Here is a 16791-nt window from a genome sequence, read left to right on the forward strand (position 1 = left end):
GAAGGGCTTCCTGGTGGCTCAGATGGTGAAGTGTCTGCAATGCGGGAGACCCAGGTTTGATCTCTAGGTTTGGAAGATCCCCTAAAGAAGGGAATAGCAACCCACCCTAGAACTATTGCCTGGAGAATTCCATGGACAGTGGTGGTAAAGATAGGTACTAAAAGGACTCTTGCAAATTCAGAATAAGATGTTTTAGGACAAAGAGAAAATTTTCAGTAAATGCCTGCAGATGGAAAACTTGTTTCATCCAACAACAGGAAGCACCAGTGTAACTAGCGTGTAATTAATAAGGGAGAAAAAGACAAAGAAAATACTAGGAAATAGGCAAAGATCAAAAGCACATAAAAGCTCTGGTATTCTCTCTCTGACTTTCCAAACCAAGTTCAGTCTTACAGCCCAAAATTTGCTTAATGGACAGAAAAACCAAAAAATTGGAGTTTCCTTTGTAGAACAGCATGAAAACATTAAATTTCTCATCCAGACCAGGAATATTTTAGCTAGTAGGATAGATATATTTATTAAATTCATGTTATGCAAAATCACAAGCACAAACAAAAGTTCTGGAAAAGAAACAAGCAAATGAACAAAGCCCGGCCGGCTGTTTGTAAGTTTTCCATTGCTATCCATTAGCTAATTGTTTCGTTATCCTCCAATGCTCATTTGAAGACAAGCTATAGCTACGGCAACAGCAGGGAAGAAAATTCAAACTTTGCCTTTTTTCTGTAATGCAAGATAATAGTATTATTATTAATTTATTAGCTGTAGTTTACTTCAGTTGGGATGGTTCCAGGTCCATCTAGTGCAAAATTTAAAAGTTCTTTCCCTAATGACAGATACAGTTAGTAGAAACTTTCTGTGACCCATTTCTTAAAATTGAAATTCCAAGTACTTCAGCTTAGCTTTCTCCTTTTCCTGAGAATCAAGGCACAGTGTATGTCCCCTAGAAGATTCCTCTTCCATCTGCAGCTCCATACAAGTCAAATAAAGAAAGGAGAGGATCAAAAAAATAAGCTTCCATGCCCCTACATATATGGCTCAAAATCCATCATTTGAAAGCTTTAAGCTTTAGAGTTTATTTTCTACCCTTGAATCCACTGGGAGGGAGGCAACAAAAAGCCAATTTTCCCCAGAAGGATCAGATTTGCAGAACCTCTGTCGGACTGCTTTTGCAATCAGATGTATTATCCATATGTCAATTTCTCAGATTCTAAAACTGGTACAAGATGGTGAAAATCTTTTTTTCTTTCCTATCACTAAACCACCATCTCTTTATTTTGCCCCTTCCCTTGTCTTCCCCATTCTCTAACCTGACATCCTCCTTAACCTTATAGCAAAAGAAATCTCTCTATAATATGCACTGTCCAGTACATCTCTTTCTTGGAATTTTTGGATTTGAGATCAAAAGAATCAATCATTCTTTTAAGAGAGAATCAATCTGTTGACAACTGTATTGATCCATTATGGAGTCAGCTTTAGGAAAATTGAATAAATAAATCAAGCTCTGTAGGGAGGGACCAAATGAAAGCTAATGTGTCATTCCTATTATTGATTATTGATCCTCTACTGTTCATAGTTTCTTCCTTAGTTTCCTTGAGATACCAATACTAACACCACAGAACAACATCATTTGTACTGCTGATGCAAAATCCTATGACGTATAGTAGCAAAAATAATTCAGCAGAACACTAAATTAAAATTACACCATAAGCAAGCTAGAATCATTATGTGAATTCAGAGATATTGCTATTTTGGAAATACATCAGCATACTAATATTGATATGTCAAAAGCTAGAAAAGAAACAATAGTCATTTCAAAAATGCCAATAGTAATCACAATTCCATATATCTCCCTGATAAAAATATTTCCTAAAAGTAGAATAAATATATGCATTATTATTCTTATTTATGATTTTATTAGTTTTATATAAGTATATTAAATGCAAATAAATAATATCATTCAAACCAAAACTTGGTATCATATTTACTGGTGATATCCAGGAACCATTCCCTTGAAAGAAAAAGTGCAGTAGCTCAGTCATGTCTGACTCTTTGTGACCCCTTGGACTGTAGCACATCAGGCTCCTCCATCCATGGGATTTTCCAGGCAAGAGTACTGGAGTGGGTTGCCATTTCCTTCTCCAGGGGATCTTCCCGACCCAGGGATTGAACCTGGATCTTCCACATTGTAGGCAGACACTTTACCATCTGAGCCACCAGGGAAGTTCCCTTTAGAGTGTATAACAAAACAAAGATTTCCGTAATCCCTCAGTTTTCTTATCACTGTTCTCAAAGCATGATTATATGAGAGTGAACATAGACGTGTAGCTATTAGGAAAGAAGAACTCAAAAGTATTTGCAAATATTATGACTTGAGTACATTCAACTTCTATAGAATGGACTGAAAATAATTAGAAAAAAACTGATATCAAGGGAAATTTTATAAAAGTAATGAATAAATACTATATACTATGCTAACAGATTTAAAATCATTCTTTAAAGCTTAGTCATTAGAATTATTAGTATCATCATAGCTGTACACAAATAGAACAAAGGAATATAACAGAAAATCCAGGAAAAGTTTAAAAATATCAAAGAAGGTAGGACGTAATAAAAGTAGCATCTCAAGTCAGTGATGAAAAGGTGACTTCTCACTAAAAATAATGAGATAACTTGTTACTATCTTAGCAGAAAAATAAGTCAGGAACTCCACTTCTTTTCTTTATATACCCCATGTATAGTCTAGATGATTTAATAATTTTAACATTTAATAAGACAATAAATATACTAGAATGATATCTGGATGATTATTTGTAAGCATGGAATGGAGAAGCCTTCATAAGAATGATATAAACCTAGAAATCATAATATAAAAATTAATTAATATGATATAGCAGCTCCATATACTCAAAAATATTAATAAAGCAAATATACATAGGCCAAATGAGAAAAAATGAGATATATATCAATAAGCTTTTCCCATATATATATATATGGAAGAAAACTCAAAAGAAAAAAAAGTAATAGGGAACATGAACTGGCATTTCACAGAAAAAGAAATACAAATGGCCAGTGAAGGTATGGAAAGATAGCCAACCCCACTTCTGCTCAAGGCAATTTGTATTATACTAAATGAATTAAGTCAGACAAATGCCATATGGTATCACTTATATGTGGAATCTAAAAAAGTGATGCTGTCTTATTGTTTTAGTTCATTTTTCCCAACACTCTTGCCCCCACCATTCTCCACGTGACTGTCGTGCCTCACCTGGATTAAGGCAAAAGTCTCCTTACAATCACTGGCTCTCACCACTCCCGCTTTTGTGATCGCCCCTTCTCTTCACAAAGAAGACCGAGTCTTCAGCGGTATGACATCACTCACTCAAACTTCCCTGCTTCAGACTTTCCAATGCCTTCCTATTTAATGTGCAATGAAAGCTCTTCAGTCTTTCATAAAAACTTCCCTGATCTGATGCTTGCTTGCCTCTTCCAATTTCTCCTCATTTGCTCTCCTCTTCATTCCTTAAGCTTCAACTCCTCTCGCTTATCCTGAACTGTTTCATACAGATTATGTCCTTGGGGCTTTGGTATTTGCCCTCCTCGCTGCCTGCAGAAATTCTGTTTGTGATCTTCACACTCCTTAGATCTCAACACAAATGTCATACACATAAATAGAAGTTCACTAAAGACCCTCTCAAAAATAGAGCTCCCAAACCTAACCTCTCTCTATGCTATCACTCTGTCATTTCCTTTATACTATTTGTCATCATCAAACAATATCTTGGTTTTTGTTACTGTTTAGTTATATATTGTCCATCTCCCATGTTTGCTGCTGCTGCTGCTAAGTCGCTTCAGTCGTGTCCGACTCTGTGCGACCTCAGAGATGGCAGCCCACCAGGCTCCCCTGCCCCTGGGATTCTCCAGGCAAGAATACTGGAGTGGGTTGCCATTTCCTTCTCCAATGCATGAAAGTGAAAAGTGAAAGTGAAGTCGCTCAGTCATGTCTGACTCTGTGCGACCCCATGGACTGCAGCCTACAAGGCTCCTCCGCCCGTGGGATTTTCCAGGCAAGAGTACTGGAGTGGGATGCCATTGCCTTCTCCTCATGTTTACTAGAATGCAAACTCTATTTAAGGGCAACATTTAAGCCAGTCTTGTCTGCAGCATCCCCACGGTCACCAGCTGTGCCTGGCAGAGTATAAGCCTTTTAACACATCTGTCAGAGTAGACGTGTGAATAATTTTGAATTTATAGTAATGTCTACATTTTGGAAATGGATGTTCTTAACTGCCTGAGTGTGTTACTGAAGATGTATAGAATGGATTGCAAAGGAGAGATCTGGAAGAATATACTGCAGCTGAATGAGAAATGCCAGCAAACAGAGCTGCCGTGTGGGCAAGTGATGTGAAACCATGGGGGCAGTGAGCTCCAGAAGAGGCTGAGAAAATAAACAGAGAGGTCTAGTGCAAGAGCAGGCCTAGGTTTACATACCACATCTGCAGTTTACTTTCTTATCACAGGTAAGTTATCTATCTTGCTAAATTTCAGTTTCCTTATCTGTCAGCAGAAGATAATGAGTAGTTTCGGTCTCATAGACTGTTTGACAATTGATGAGCAGATACATATAAAGCATTCAGCAGGCAGCTGATAGACAGTGAGTACTCAGTGATACTGGTGGTGGGTACCACTAATACTTTTGTCATCCTTGTTGCTTTGCTATTACCATCCTCATTATCAGAACACTATTGACAAGTGTTATCAATACACTAACCTCAAAGTTCCACTGAAGGCACAAGCCACAAAAAGTCCTGGAAGTCCAGGCATCGTGGAAAATAACTCCATGACGAAGTATGGCATCAGCTGAAGAGGAGGCAAGACGAGATGGGACAGGTGAGTGGTCTCATCAGGAATGTCTGAAATGTGGGATTTGGGGGGCTTCCTGTGTGGCGCTAGTGGTAAAGAATCTGCCTGCCAACCCCGGAGATGTAAGAGACATGAATTCCATCCCTGGGGTGGGAAGATCCTCTGGAGGAGGAAATAGTACGTCACTCCAGTATTCTTGCTGCGAGAATCCCATGGACAGCGGAGACTGGTGGGTGACAGTCCATGGGGGTCATAAATAGTTGGGCAAGACTAAGCATCTGAGCATGTATTGTAGCTTTTTAGTAAAAGGATGTGGGGGAGAAAAGAAAGTAATAATAAAGAAGTTTTCATTGACTATGGTTTTTAAATGCCAGCAAATGAAGTTATGATCCATCCAATTTCCATGGACCTGAGGTCCAGCTGTAGGGTAGGAGAAGGGGTAGGAAGCAGACAGTCATATTAGGAAAACCCACTGTATGAACTTTAGAATGTTCAGAAACCTTTAACTTTTTTAATGTTTTAAATGTGTGCCATTTTCTTGCCTGTTTACTTTAATGATAGAAATCAACACATGTAAGAATTAAAGATTTTAAAATTTAAAAAAAATAAAATTAAAAAAAAAAAAAGAAATCAAGCCATAAAAACAAGTGCTTAAAACAGGTCTTCAGGGAATTTAGGTATTATGGTTCTACTCTGGAGCCAGATTTGTGGGAGAGGAGCTCCCACAAGACACAGTGGGACAGTTTAACATGTAGGAGGAGAGAGTGAAGACTATAGATCCTGGTCTGTGACAATATCATCCAAGAGGAGAGGAGAGAAATCAAATCGTGGGGTTTGGGAAATAGCTAGAGGTCCAGGTAGAAACAGAGAAAGGCTCAACATTTTCTAGTGAAGGCCAGAAACACGCTCATTTCAGCTGGCCCCAAGGGAGCACATACCTGGTCTGGGGCTGAGATGATGCCCGAAGTCCAAGGATCACAGTCTTTGAAGTGCGCATACATGGTTAAACCAGAAAAGACTGCACATAGCAGAATGATCCAGAGACCTAGCAAGTTGAAGTACAAGGCTCTAGAAAAGAACACACGGTAGACTCTATGTCATACTACAATGTGGTGAGGTTGTCAACTTCAGTTTGGCACTTGCCATGGTATTAAAACACGAGCTGCTGCAGCTGCTGATTTTCAACACATCCTGAAAGGAGCTTAGGTTGGAGAGCAGAAATGAGGCACTCTGTGTTCAGGAAAGACTGGCAGGACAGGTCTTCAGATAGTTAGATATTTTAAGCAGCTAATTTTATGAGCTCAATTTTTATATCTTCTTATATCTAGAAAAGCATTAAAATTCTTCATGGTGATGACTGTTCCTAGTGACTAGCAAAAGCTTCACAAGACTAGTTAGAAACCTTCTGGAAAAACATGCGCTTGACTGCATGTATTCTTTCTTCACCAAAATCACAAATGCACTGACCTTTCCCCCCCCCCCCCCTGCCTCTTTGGAGCGGTTTCTCAGAGCTATCTGAGGTGCTATCTTCTGGGCTTCAGTTCTCATTATTTGCCCCAAATAAAATTTAACTTGTATCTGTCACATTGTGCATTTTTCTAAGTCAATAAGGCCATTACCAAAGAATCAAGACAAAATTTGGAGGGCCTTTTTGCTATAAAATAAAATTCTCTAGCCTTCAGAAACCTATATATTCTGATATCAAGTCACTATGCTATACACCTGAAATGAATATAATATTATGCGCTTCCTGAGTCACTTCAGTCGTGTCCGACTCTGAAACGCTATGGACTGTAGCCCACCAGGCTCCTCTGTCCATGGGATTTTCCAGGCAAGAACACTGGAGTGGGTTGCCATGTCCTCTTCCAGATGATCTTCCCAAGCCAGGGACTGAACCTGCATCTCCTGTGGCTCCTGCATTGAAGGCAGATTTTTTACCACTGATCCACCGGGGAAGCCCCATAATATTATGTCGATTATATTGCAATTTAAAAGAATCATTACATTTTGTATTTTTTTCATTTTTATTTGGGAATGTAACATTTTTAGTCTGATTATGAAATTTAAACAAGGTAGATTTTTTATGGGTTTTTGAATTAGAGAGTTTTTCTGTAAGGCTTTTGAAATTGAGAGGTTTTCTGCGAAGCCTCAAATATGGGGCCAGATCTAATTCCTTGGGTGAAATTTCATGTATCAATCACTTATATTATATAACTTCAAATAATTTGCCCTCTTTCAATTCATGAAACTGTCAAAAAGCCAACTTATGTTTTAACATCTTTCTTTTCCCCCAGAGGGATGATGAGATAAACGTAGAAGTAGACACATTTTGGCAATATTCACTTTAGGGATTAAGTCAGATGAAATTTAAAGTTCAGTTTTTTAAAAGGCAATATAAAGTATGACAAACCTAAAGTCATTTTCCGTATTTCTTTGAAGCAATTCTTTTTTATTCTTTTAAATTCTACAAAATTCTACTTAACTTCAGTTTGCATGCATTTGTAGTATCCTATGGCTGTTTTGTATTCATACTGTCTTTTGAAAGTCAAAATATCACACATTTTCTAAATCTCAGGTGTGGAGCCATATGCCCAGGACATAGGTGTAAGGCCTTGTACCAAGGCCACAGACGTGGGACCCGCACTAAGGTCAGCTCTGAAACTGACTAGGCGCCACAGCAGCCATTGCCATGAGTTCTAATCTAAATCTGCCAACTCCCTGATCCCATATTAGGTAAAAATGCCCACTCTATTACCTAACTATAGCACCTTAACAAATAATCTAATGCCACCCTTCCAGCAAGAGTTTTCTTTGTCTTGAAGCTCTAAAAATTGGCTACTAGCCACAGAAGCCTCAACTCTCCCTTGAGCTGACTCACTGTTCTAACAGTATTTTCTGCTCTAATAAACTATTTTCCTCTCATTCTGCTTCATGTCTGGAAATTCTTTTCCAGCTTGCACAAGACCATGACATCAGGGAGGATTTGAAATTTGGCTGGCCTCACACTGAGTCTAGATGTGTGAGCCTGCTCAGTCATGTCCGACTCTTTGTGATCCCATGGACTGTAGCCAGGCTCTTCTGTCCATGGGATTCTCCAGGCAAGAATACTGGAGTGGGTTGTCATGCCCTTCTCCAGGAGATCTTGCCGACTCAGGGACTGAACCTGTGTCTCCTGCATCTTCAGCAATGGGCAGGTGGATTCCTTACCTCTGCACCACCTGGGAAACCCATTTTTTCATTAGAGATATAATTTAACTCCCTGCACGGTTAATTCTCCTTCTTGAAACCTAAGCCATTTTGTTGATTCATTCAGAAAATACTTATTAGGCATCATTATGTACCAGGTTCTTCTAGGCACTGAGGACATAGCAGTGGACAACCCAGAACCCACTGGAGGCAGGGAATAATCATCAAAGCAAAATATACAAGGTGTTTTTATATATGATAAGAGATACAAAGAAAATACAGGCAATGAGAATGGAACAAAAGTGACTACATGTGGACATGCTCATCTTAGCTGGGAGATGGGTGGTGGTGGGAAGGGACCTGATAACCTGCACCAGCTTCTCCTGCCCTCACAGCACTATCTCCTACCAGCAGTCCTGAAATGTAGATGGAAGTTTAGAAACAAGAGTCCAAGGAAGTTTCCACGGAGAACATCTAAGATGACTCAGTAAGTGATACTATTCCTAGGTGTGAAGATCTAGCTTAAGATGAAGGTGTCTTTTGTAAGTAGTCAGAATTCTGACCACGCAATTAAATTCATTTATAATGGGTCACTTTCGGTTTTCACTTATGGCCACATTCAGTATAAACTTTCTGGATGTATTTTCGCCTACCAATGATGCATAGGTTTAGCCCTGATGGACTGTTTTAATCACATCGGATAATTGAATGGAAGTGGTACTTATGATTTACATTCTATAGAGCCTTCTAGGTCAGCGTCTGCTGGAAGCTGGCTCTGACTGGTATTCAGGTGCCCCAGTGGTGGCCTTGATACTCAAGTTCTGTGACAAATGAGGGTCCCAGTAGATCCCTACTCTAGCAATCTCCCCTCCAGCTACGTGCACTTTAACTGTACTGACCACTTGGGCTGATTTCTCACTCCTGGATGGTATCAATGAAATCAACTTAGATTCTTACAGGTAAATATTTTCTAAAGACAGTTTTTATTTTTTCATCTTTCCTTATTCTAACAAAATTCCTACCATAGTTCTGGTCCCTCCATGGGAGTGGGGATGGGTCAAACCAAGAATGGTGATCTTAACTGCTTAGGAAATTATACATATTTCTTCCTTTATGAGTATCTCTCCTTTTCTGACAGTTTTCATATGCATCAAATACTAATGTAACAAATTCCAAGAAACTATTATGAATGGACTGCTTAATTTAAACCAGTCCACTAAATGAGACTGAAAGATACACAAACACAAGTACACTTGCAGGAGTATACACATACACTACACACACACACCTACACACACACACACACACACACACATACACATACATAAAAGTTCCTATGTATATATGTATCAGTTTATATGCTTGTACACTCACATATATAAGCATCACCTTCTTGAAGCATTGCTTTATTAAATAAGTAATAAATATTTAATAAGCACAAAGCATCATTCTTAGACTTGTGGGGAATATGATGAAAAAAGTACATTTCCTAACTTTTAGGTACTATTATAGCAATAGGAAGAAATTGGTCATGTTCACAAGAATAAATGGTATAACACAAGCACTTAAGACCAAAAAAACCCTTTCTCTAACAGAGAATTATTATTTATTTCATCTAAGGATTCTTCCTCTATCAGATATCCTCTAGTTTATTTTAATGCAGAATTTTAAATAAATTCTAATTTTATGTGAATTTTAAGATCAAAATTACACTTGATCTTGGGCTTCCCTGGTGGCTCAGAGGTTAAAGCTTCTGCCTGCAGTGCAACCCTGCCTGCCTGCAACCCAGGGAGACCTGGGTTCAATCCCTGGGTCGGAAGATCCCCTGGAGAAGGAAATGGCAACCCACTCCAGTATTCTTGCCTGGAGACTCCCATGGACGGAGGAGCTTGGTGGGCTACAGTCCATGGGGTCGCAAAGAGTCGGACACGACTGAGTGACTTCACTTTCACATTTTAAGCAATTCAACTATTTGATAAAGTGATGATCACATGCATAGAGAGTTTAATATTATTTATTGTGATAAGATATGAAATGATAGAATAGTTAGCAACATATTCACTTCTTCCTCCTGAGGGTACGTGAACTATATAAGTAATATATTCCCTTTTGTAATTCAAGTCACAAAATGTTAAACCATGATCATTTACTTGCATCTTTTATTCCATCTAAATAAGAGACTATGCACTTAAAGTCTTTATAATCAGCTGTGGAAATATTTATAGAGACTATTTCTCATTCTAAAAGAAGTTAAGGGCATCCTGACAAGTCTGCAGAGGCTGGAACTTTGGATAGCAGCAATGAGGATGAAATGCCTATTTTCAATGCAATTTTAGCTTATTTAGTCCAGCTTTGCAACAAAACAAAACAGTGTATAACTTCATTTGGTCTCCACTCTCAAGAGTGGGATGACTTGCATGGTTTAAAAAAGGCTTAACAAGTTGTGACTCTGTGGTCTTCTTCAGAGTAAGCGGCCTGGTAAAACTGGTTACTGATTATCCTGGCAGGAGCTGGAGCCACTAAAGTCCTGTTATGACTGCCTCATTCCCTTGTGTTTTATTTTCTTAACCTCCTTGGAAACTTTTATGGTAAATCCATCAAAATAAAGATGCTAGTTAGAAAAGACCACATGGTGAATGGAAATAGTGATGAGAACCAACTCATCACCGAAACTGTAAGTAAAACATAGGTGCTCCTTATCTTTGCATTATCTCCCACAGCACCTAATTTACCCTAGTAATTTCTCAAAAAAATGAAAGCAACAAGTAATAGTGAGCAAGGGCAAACCAAAAAACAGTTCAAATCCCAGCCCTGCCACTTCCTCGTGGAGAAGGGAATGGTCACGCCTGCCTCAAAAAATTATTGAAAGGGTTAAATGAATCTTCACTTTTTTCTCTCTTTTACACACTTATATACACACTCAAAGCATATAAATACCCAAGAAGGACAGAGAAGAAAATATAAAAATGTTTATTAATAACTTACAGCTTGGCATGCCTTTCTGTTTTGCAAGAGATGCATCGCTGGATGGTCGACTGATTAACTCCATAGATCCCAAGCCATGTAAAGGTTCCTCCCACTGAGATTGTCCAAAAAGTGTGCCTCCTGAGAGGATCTACATCAAAGCTATGAAGCAGAGAGAAATGAGTGAGCAAACACATTCCTTTGATACCCAAATATTATTTTAGTTGATGAGGTCATACAGCTAAATCTTTATAAAACAAGAAAAAGTAGCATTGGACATACTCAAATATATTTAATCGAGATCCATTTTCCGCTTTTTCTAATACACTGTGTAATCCACCAGCATGGGTTGATCCTTGAATGAGAACCGTTAAGAAGCCCACGATCATGACAACCATCTGAAATGCATCGGTCCACACTACTGCTTTTAATCCTCCCTGAAATGAAGAGAGTGGATGTGAATTCTTTAGGAAGACTCAAACTCTTCCATTTCTGCACAACCTCTTTGCTATCTGCTAGACATCTTTCTTTCTGTCTTTTTCCTCCCTCTCTTCCTTCCTTTCATTATTTCCTTCTTCCTTCCTTTCACAGTCACTGAACACCTTTTATGTGCCAAGTTTATTGAGGATAATCACCTGGGTCTGGCTTGTACAACTTGAGGTTTATTTTTGTAAAGTTAGTGAATAAATTTGGGGAAACTGAGATGGTAGGCTACTGAAAAGAAAAAAGAAAAGAACTAGAAAGGAATGATAGATCTCATACATTCATGGAGAAAAGTGTTTCAAGAGCTGGAGGAAGATCAAATAGTGAGATGAACAAACCAGAGTGTCAGGAAGGTGTCTCTATCAGTAGATTTCAGGAGAGGGTGATTAAGCAAGTGGTTAGAGCAGTTGTTATCAAATCTGGATCCTCTTTAGAGTCACTTGGGGAATTTAAAAGCACACAAACAAAAAACAGTGTCTGAGCCCCATTCCCAGGAATTCAGAATAAATTGAGGTCTGGGTTGGGACAGTTTTAAGTGTTTCTGAAAGCCCCCCCAGGTGACTCCAATGTACAATTCTAGTTGGAATTATGTGGGCAAGAAGAAAAGAGGAAAGAAAGAGGCTGCTGGAGAATCTTTTAGGACCATGGCGAAGGTGGAATGCACAAACTAGGAAAGATTAAATGAAATGATATATTTTTAAAGTACTTTGAAAATGAATAAGCACTATGGGAATGAAAGGATGTGATATTTTTAACACTGAAAAATAGAATTATTATCCTCAGTTACTCCTCCAGAGTGTCAAGAACTTCTATGAAAAGATGACAGGTTTCATCTTTATCTTGAGAAGAAAGAAGACATTGGATTTGTCTCATCATTTCTTGTGTAATTAAAATTAAAATGAGTTTAAAAAATAGACATAAAAGTCCCTTCCAGATGCATTGTATTTGCATATTCTGTTCAATTTCTGATTGGAAGGATATTCAGTCTCTTACTTACTCCTCCTAAGTAGTGGTATTTTGATTTTCTTTAAAGGCGATAAAACCCTTCCAAATCCAAATCAAAATATCAGATTTTGGTGATACAAAGACCAATGCCAAAGACATCCTTTCAGAGGCTATTTGGCATGGGTTATTCAAAAGTATGTATAAACCTGGACTTAAGCTAGACCTGGGGCAAGAGAGCAAACCACTTTATAAAATGTGCATCAAAAGGCAGATTATAGCTAGCATGAAAACTTCTCTGATTTCTATGACTCCTTCATATAGCAAGAAACACACCTACCCACATACCACTCATATATAATCCTGATTGTATCTCGTGTGTGACTTAGGTATTGAATCAGCCTGTGTTGTTTTATGTTGCCGACTGTTTACCTCACTAGATTGCAAACTCCTGGATGGCAGGAATTATTTCTTCTTATTATTTTTAAAATATCTTCCACTGTCCACTGATCATCTTAGCTATGCTATACATCCATGGGATTATCAGAGTAAAGAGACTGCAATATAAGCAAGTGTTAGATAGATGAGCCATTGTTTTGGTGAGACTTTGAAGACCTGCAGCCTGGCCAGAGAGGATGGAATAGAGGTGTGGTGAGGATAAATCAAATTGGGCAGACTGACTCACAGACAGAAAGATTTTCAACACTAGTCTAAGAAGCTTACACTTTATCCTGTGAACAATGCAAAGCAAAGAGAGAATTAGGTCAGTCAAGTGGCATGAAGAGATGCATGTTTGAAGAAAATTAGGCTGACAGAGGTATGCAGGCTGGAGGGAGGCACTAAAATCAGTTAAGAGGTAGTACATTTAGCTTATTTTTGTTTATTGTGATTTTTAAAATATCCAGACTTCTTTCTGACATCTTTTTGCTATTTGTTCTACTTTTTCTATATTTATTTTTCCCTTTTGCTTAAATCAGCTGAGGGTGTTTTTTATTTTTTCACTTTGTTTTAATTCCCTTTTTCTAATTTGACTGTTTTATTTAAATGGGTCCCCTTGAAATTGTGCCATGGGTTTTTCATTTAAAGTCTAAGTTTTTAAAATGTCTTAATCTCCAACAATTCAAGGATTAAAGCATCTTTAAATCTAAGTGCTCTCTCCCTAATTTACATGCTATTGATGTCTAAATGAAATTATTCTTTTTCTTAATCCCTAAATCACATATAATTACTGTTATTACATTTTAATATTATAAATTATATTATTTAACATTATATAAATTATACCACACTATAAAATTATTATTGTCATTAAGCATCAAAAATTGTTTGACTAGACTTACTAAATGTTCATTATTATATTTTTTTCATTTTTTCCATCAAAATCCAGAGAATTTTATTTCTTCCCACAATACTTCCTTTAGGTTATTCTCTGGGGAAGATATGTTAATGGTAATTTGTCTTAGTTCTTGACAGTTGATAGTTGTGCTGAAAGATAGTTTTGCTGAATACACAATTATAATTGACAATTGTTTCTTCCAGTGCTTTGAAGATACTGTTTCACTGCTCTGGCTTCCATTACTGTTGCTAAGAAGTCTGCCTTTCCTGTCCCTGGCAACGCATCTAGTTATCTTCCTACAGGCAAATACTTCGAAGCCACTGATCTGTTACGTATGGCCAGACATGTACGAAGTAGAAGCCCATTTTTAATTTAGGTAGGGGATGTGTGTATGCTCAGTCGTGTCTAACTTTCTGCAGCCTCATGGAGTGTAGCCCTCCAGGCTCCTCTGTCCTGGCATTTTCTGGGCAAGAATATTGGAATGGGTTGCCATTTCCTTCTCCAGGGGATCTTCTCAACCCAGGGATGGAAACTGTCTTCTGCTTGGTAGGTGGACACTTCACCAGTGCACCACCTGGGAAGTTCAGGATGAGATAGTTAGATAGCATCACCATCTCAATGGACATAAATTTGAGCCACTTCCAGGAGATAGCGAAGGCAAAGGAAGCCTGCTGTGCTGTACTCTATGGATTTGCAAAGAGTTACACGTGACTTAGGGACTGAACGACAACAAAAGCAGATGTGTGTCTAGAACAGAAGTATGGTAGTGAGAATGGAATGGAAAAAAAAAAGATGAAACTTTGCAGTGTAAAGAAAAGATGGGATTTACAGGTATGAAAAAGAGATAGGAACATTTTTAAATTGTATATTATCATAACATATGTTTTTAAAAAGTAGGTGATATGCACACAAGGCCAAAATGCATGGACAGTAATGCTATATCAAAATACTATATGATAATATATCAATTACTTTATTTTTCTCTATAAAGGGGGAAAGACAATCCAACTATCTGGGAACCATTGCCATATCCTTAACTAGTTACTTATAAGCTCCATATATAGGACCAATACAAGGAGATCCAACCAGTCCCTCCTAAAGGAAATCAGTCCTGAATATTCATTGGAAGGATTGATGCTGAAGCTGAAACTCCAATACTTTGGCCACCTGATGTGCAGAACTGACTCATCGGAAAAAACCCTAATTCTGGGAAAGATCAAAGGCAGGAGAAGAAAGGGACGACAGAGGATGAGATGGTTGGATGGCATCATTGACTCAATGGACATGATTTTGAGTAAACTCCGGGAGTTGGTGATGGACAGGGAGGCCTGGCATGCTGCAGTCCATGGGGTCACCAAGAGTCGGTCACAACTGAGCGACTGAACAGTTCAGCGACTGAACTGAACTGAATGGATAGTACCAATAAGGCTTCCCTGGTGGCTCAGACGATAAAGAATCTGCCTGCAATGCAGACTCGGTTTGCATCCCTGGGTTGGGGCGATCCCCTGGAGGAGGGTGTGGCTACCCATTCTAGTATTCTTGCCTAGAGAATCCCATGGACAGTGGAGCCTGGCAGGCTACAGTTCATGAGGTCACAAAGAGTTGGACACAACTGTAGTGACTTAGCAAGTACGGTATCAATGGCTCATAAGAATAAAGATTCCTATTATAGGGCATGACAAATAATAGATGCTCAATGAATATTTGTTGAACTAAACTAATTGTAACAATTTCATAAATATAATTTCCAGTACCACCCAAGTTCCTTGATTAAAACTAAGCATGTGTAAAGCCAAATGTTAAATGTAGTCCAAGCTTATCCATCAGTGAGACAAAATCAAGGTGTGGAATCCTCAAGTTTCCAAAATACCACCCATCATTGGTTGTTCATTGGTACATTGTGTATTCCTTAACCAGCAGTCAATGAAGTACTGGTTGGTCAAAAAGTTTGTTTAGCTTTTCCATAAGATGTTACAGAAAAACCCAAAGGACCTTTTTGGCCAACCCAATATAAATGTTACCTAAGGCTACCTAACACTGTTAATGAGCACATTTTTTTTTCCTCAGTAGTTGCATATGGCTACCTCACCTTCAAGCAGGGAGATATTTCTGTCATTAAATCTTCTTTTACTCATGGCTCTCTCAAATAGGCCCAGAGCTCAAATTCTACTAATGGTTGATATGGAAAAGGATTTTAAATAAAACAACAGCACCTTCCTCAGAAAACTGTTACAGATAAGGCAGCATATTTCTATTTAATTGAGAAATAGCAATTTCTGCTATACTTAGATGCTTTGTTGTTGGAAATTTGCCCTTATCCCATATTAGGAAGTAGTGCTAAATACTTTTTCACAGCTAGATACATACCAGGGTACAGTAGAATGTGCAAACGATTCCTGTTGCAAACACAGAGCCCCAGAGATCAAACCCAGTCACTACAAAAAGAGAAAAAAATATTGAAAGAAGTTCCTTTAAGGACAGTAAAAGAACAAACTTTATGAGAAAAAAGTCACAATATTCTTGTCTGTATTCTTTGTGGGCAAATGAAAATCAAATTAGAGGTGATAAAATTAAATTAAATTTTATCACATCTGATAGAGATTATATTATATTATTATAACTCAATCCAGTCCATAGGACTTCCCCAGTGGTTCAGCAGTGAAGAATCCACCTGCAGTGCAAGAGACACAGGAGACATGGATTCCATCCCTGGGCTGGGAAGATTCTCTGGAGCAGGGCATGGCAACCCACTCCAGTATTCTTGCCTGGAGAATCCCAAGGACAGAGGAGCCTGGTGGGCTACAGTCCATAGGGTTGCAGAGTTAGACACAACTAAAATGGCTGAGCAGCAGCAAGCCAGTCTGTAATTTTCATTTAATGTTATAAGCCAAATTTTTTCTCTTAAGATTCTGGAGTTCCCAATCTCTGTACCAATTGTTTGTTTATTTGTTTGTTTTTCTTAAAAAAGTTAGTTAGTGCAATCTCTGCACCAAACATTTCATTATTTGCTTGCATTTCTT

The 16791-nt window shown here is 38.3% G+C and overlaps 1 protein-coding gene across 1 annotated transcript in view; it reads right to left on the reverse strand.

Annotated features, from left to right (window-relative positions):
* SLC5A12 (solute carrier family 5 member 12) overlaps nucleotides 1-16791 on the reverse strand; it is a 45919-nt gene that overhangs the window by 17097 nt on the left and 12031 nt on the right. The window contains exons 4-8 of the mRNA XM_068989243.1: nucleotides 16139-16206; nucleotides 11293-11447; nucleotides 11032-11172; nucleotides 5799-5928; nucleotides 4769-4857 (exon numbers count right to left, since the gene is read on the reverse strand). Coding sequence (XP_068845344.1) covers nucleotides 4769-4857; nucleotides 5799-5928; nucleotides 11032-11172; nucleotides 11293-11447; nucleotides 16139-16206 — 583 coding nt within the window. The remainder of the gene's footprint in view (nucleotides 1-4768; nucleotides 4858-5798; nucleotides 5929-11031; nucleotides 11173-11292; nucleotides 11448-16138; nucleotides 16207-16791) is intronic.

The sequence above is a fragment of the Capricornis sumatraensis genome, chromosome 16 (assembly GCF_032405125.1).
Source record: "Capricornis sumatraensis isolate serow.1 chromosome 16, serow.2, whole genome shotgun sequence".
In the NCBI taxonomy this organism is placed as follows: Eukaryota; Metazoa; Chordata; class Mammalia; order Artiodactyla; family Bovidae; genus Capricornis; species Capricornis sumatraensis.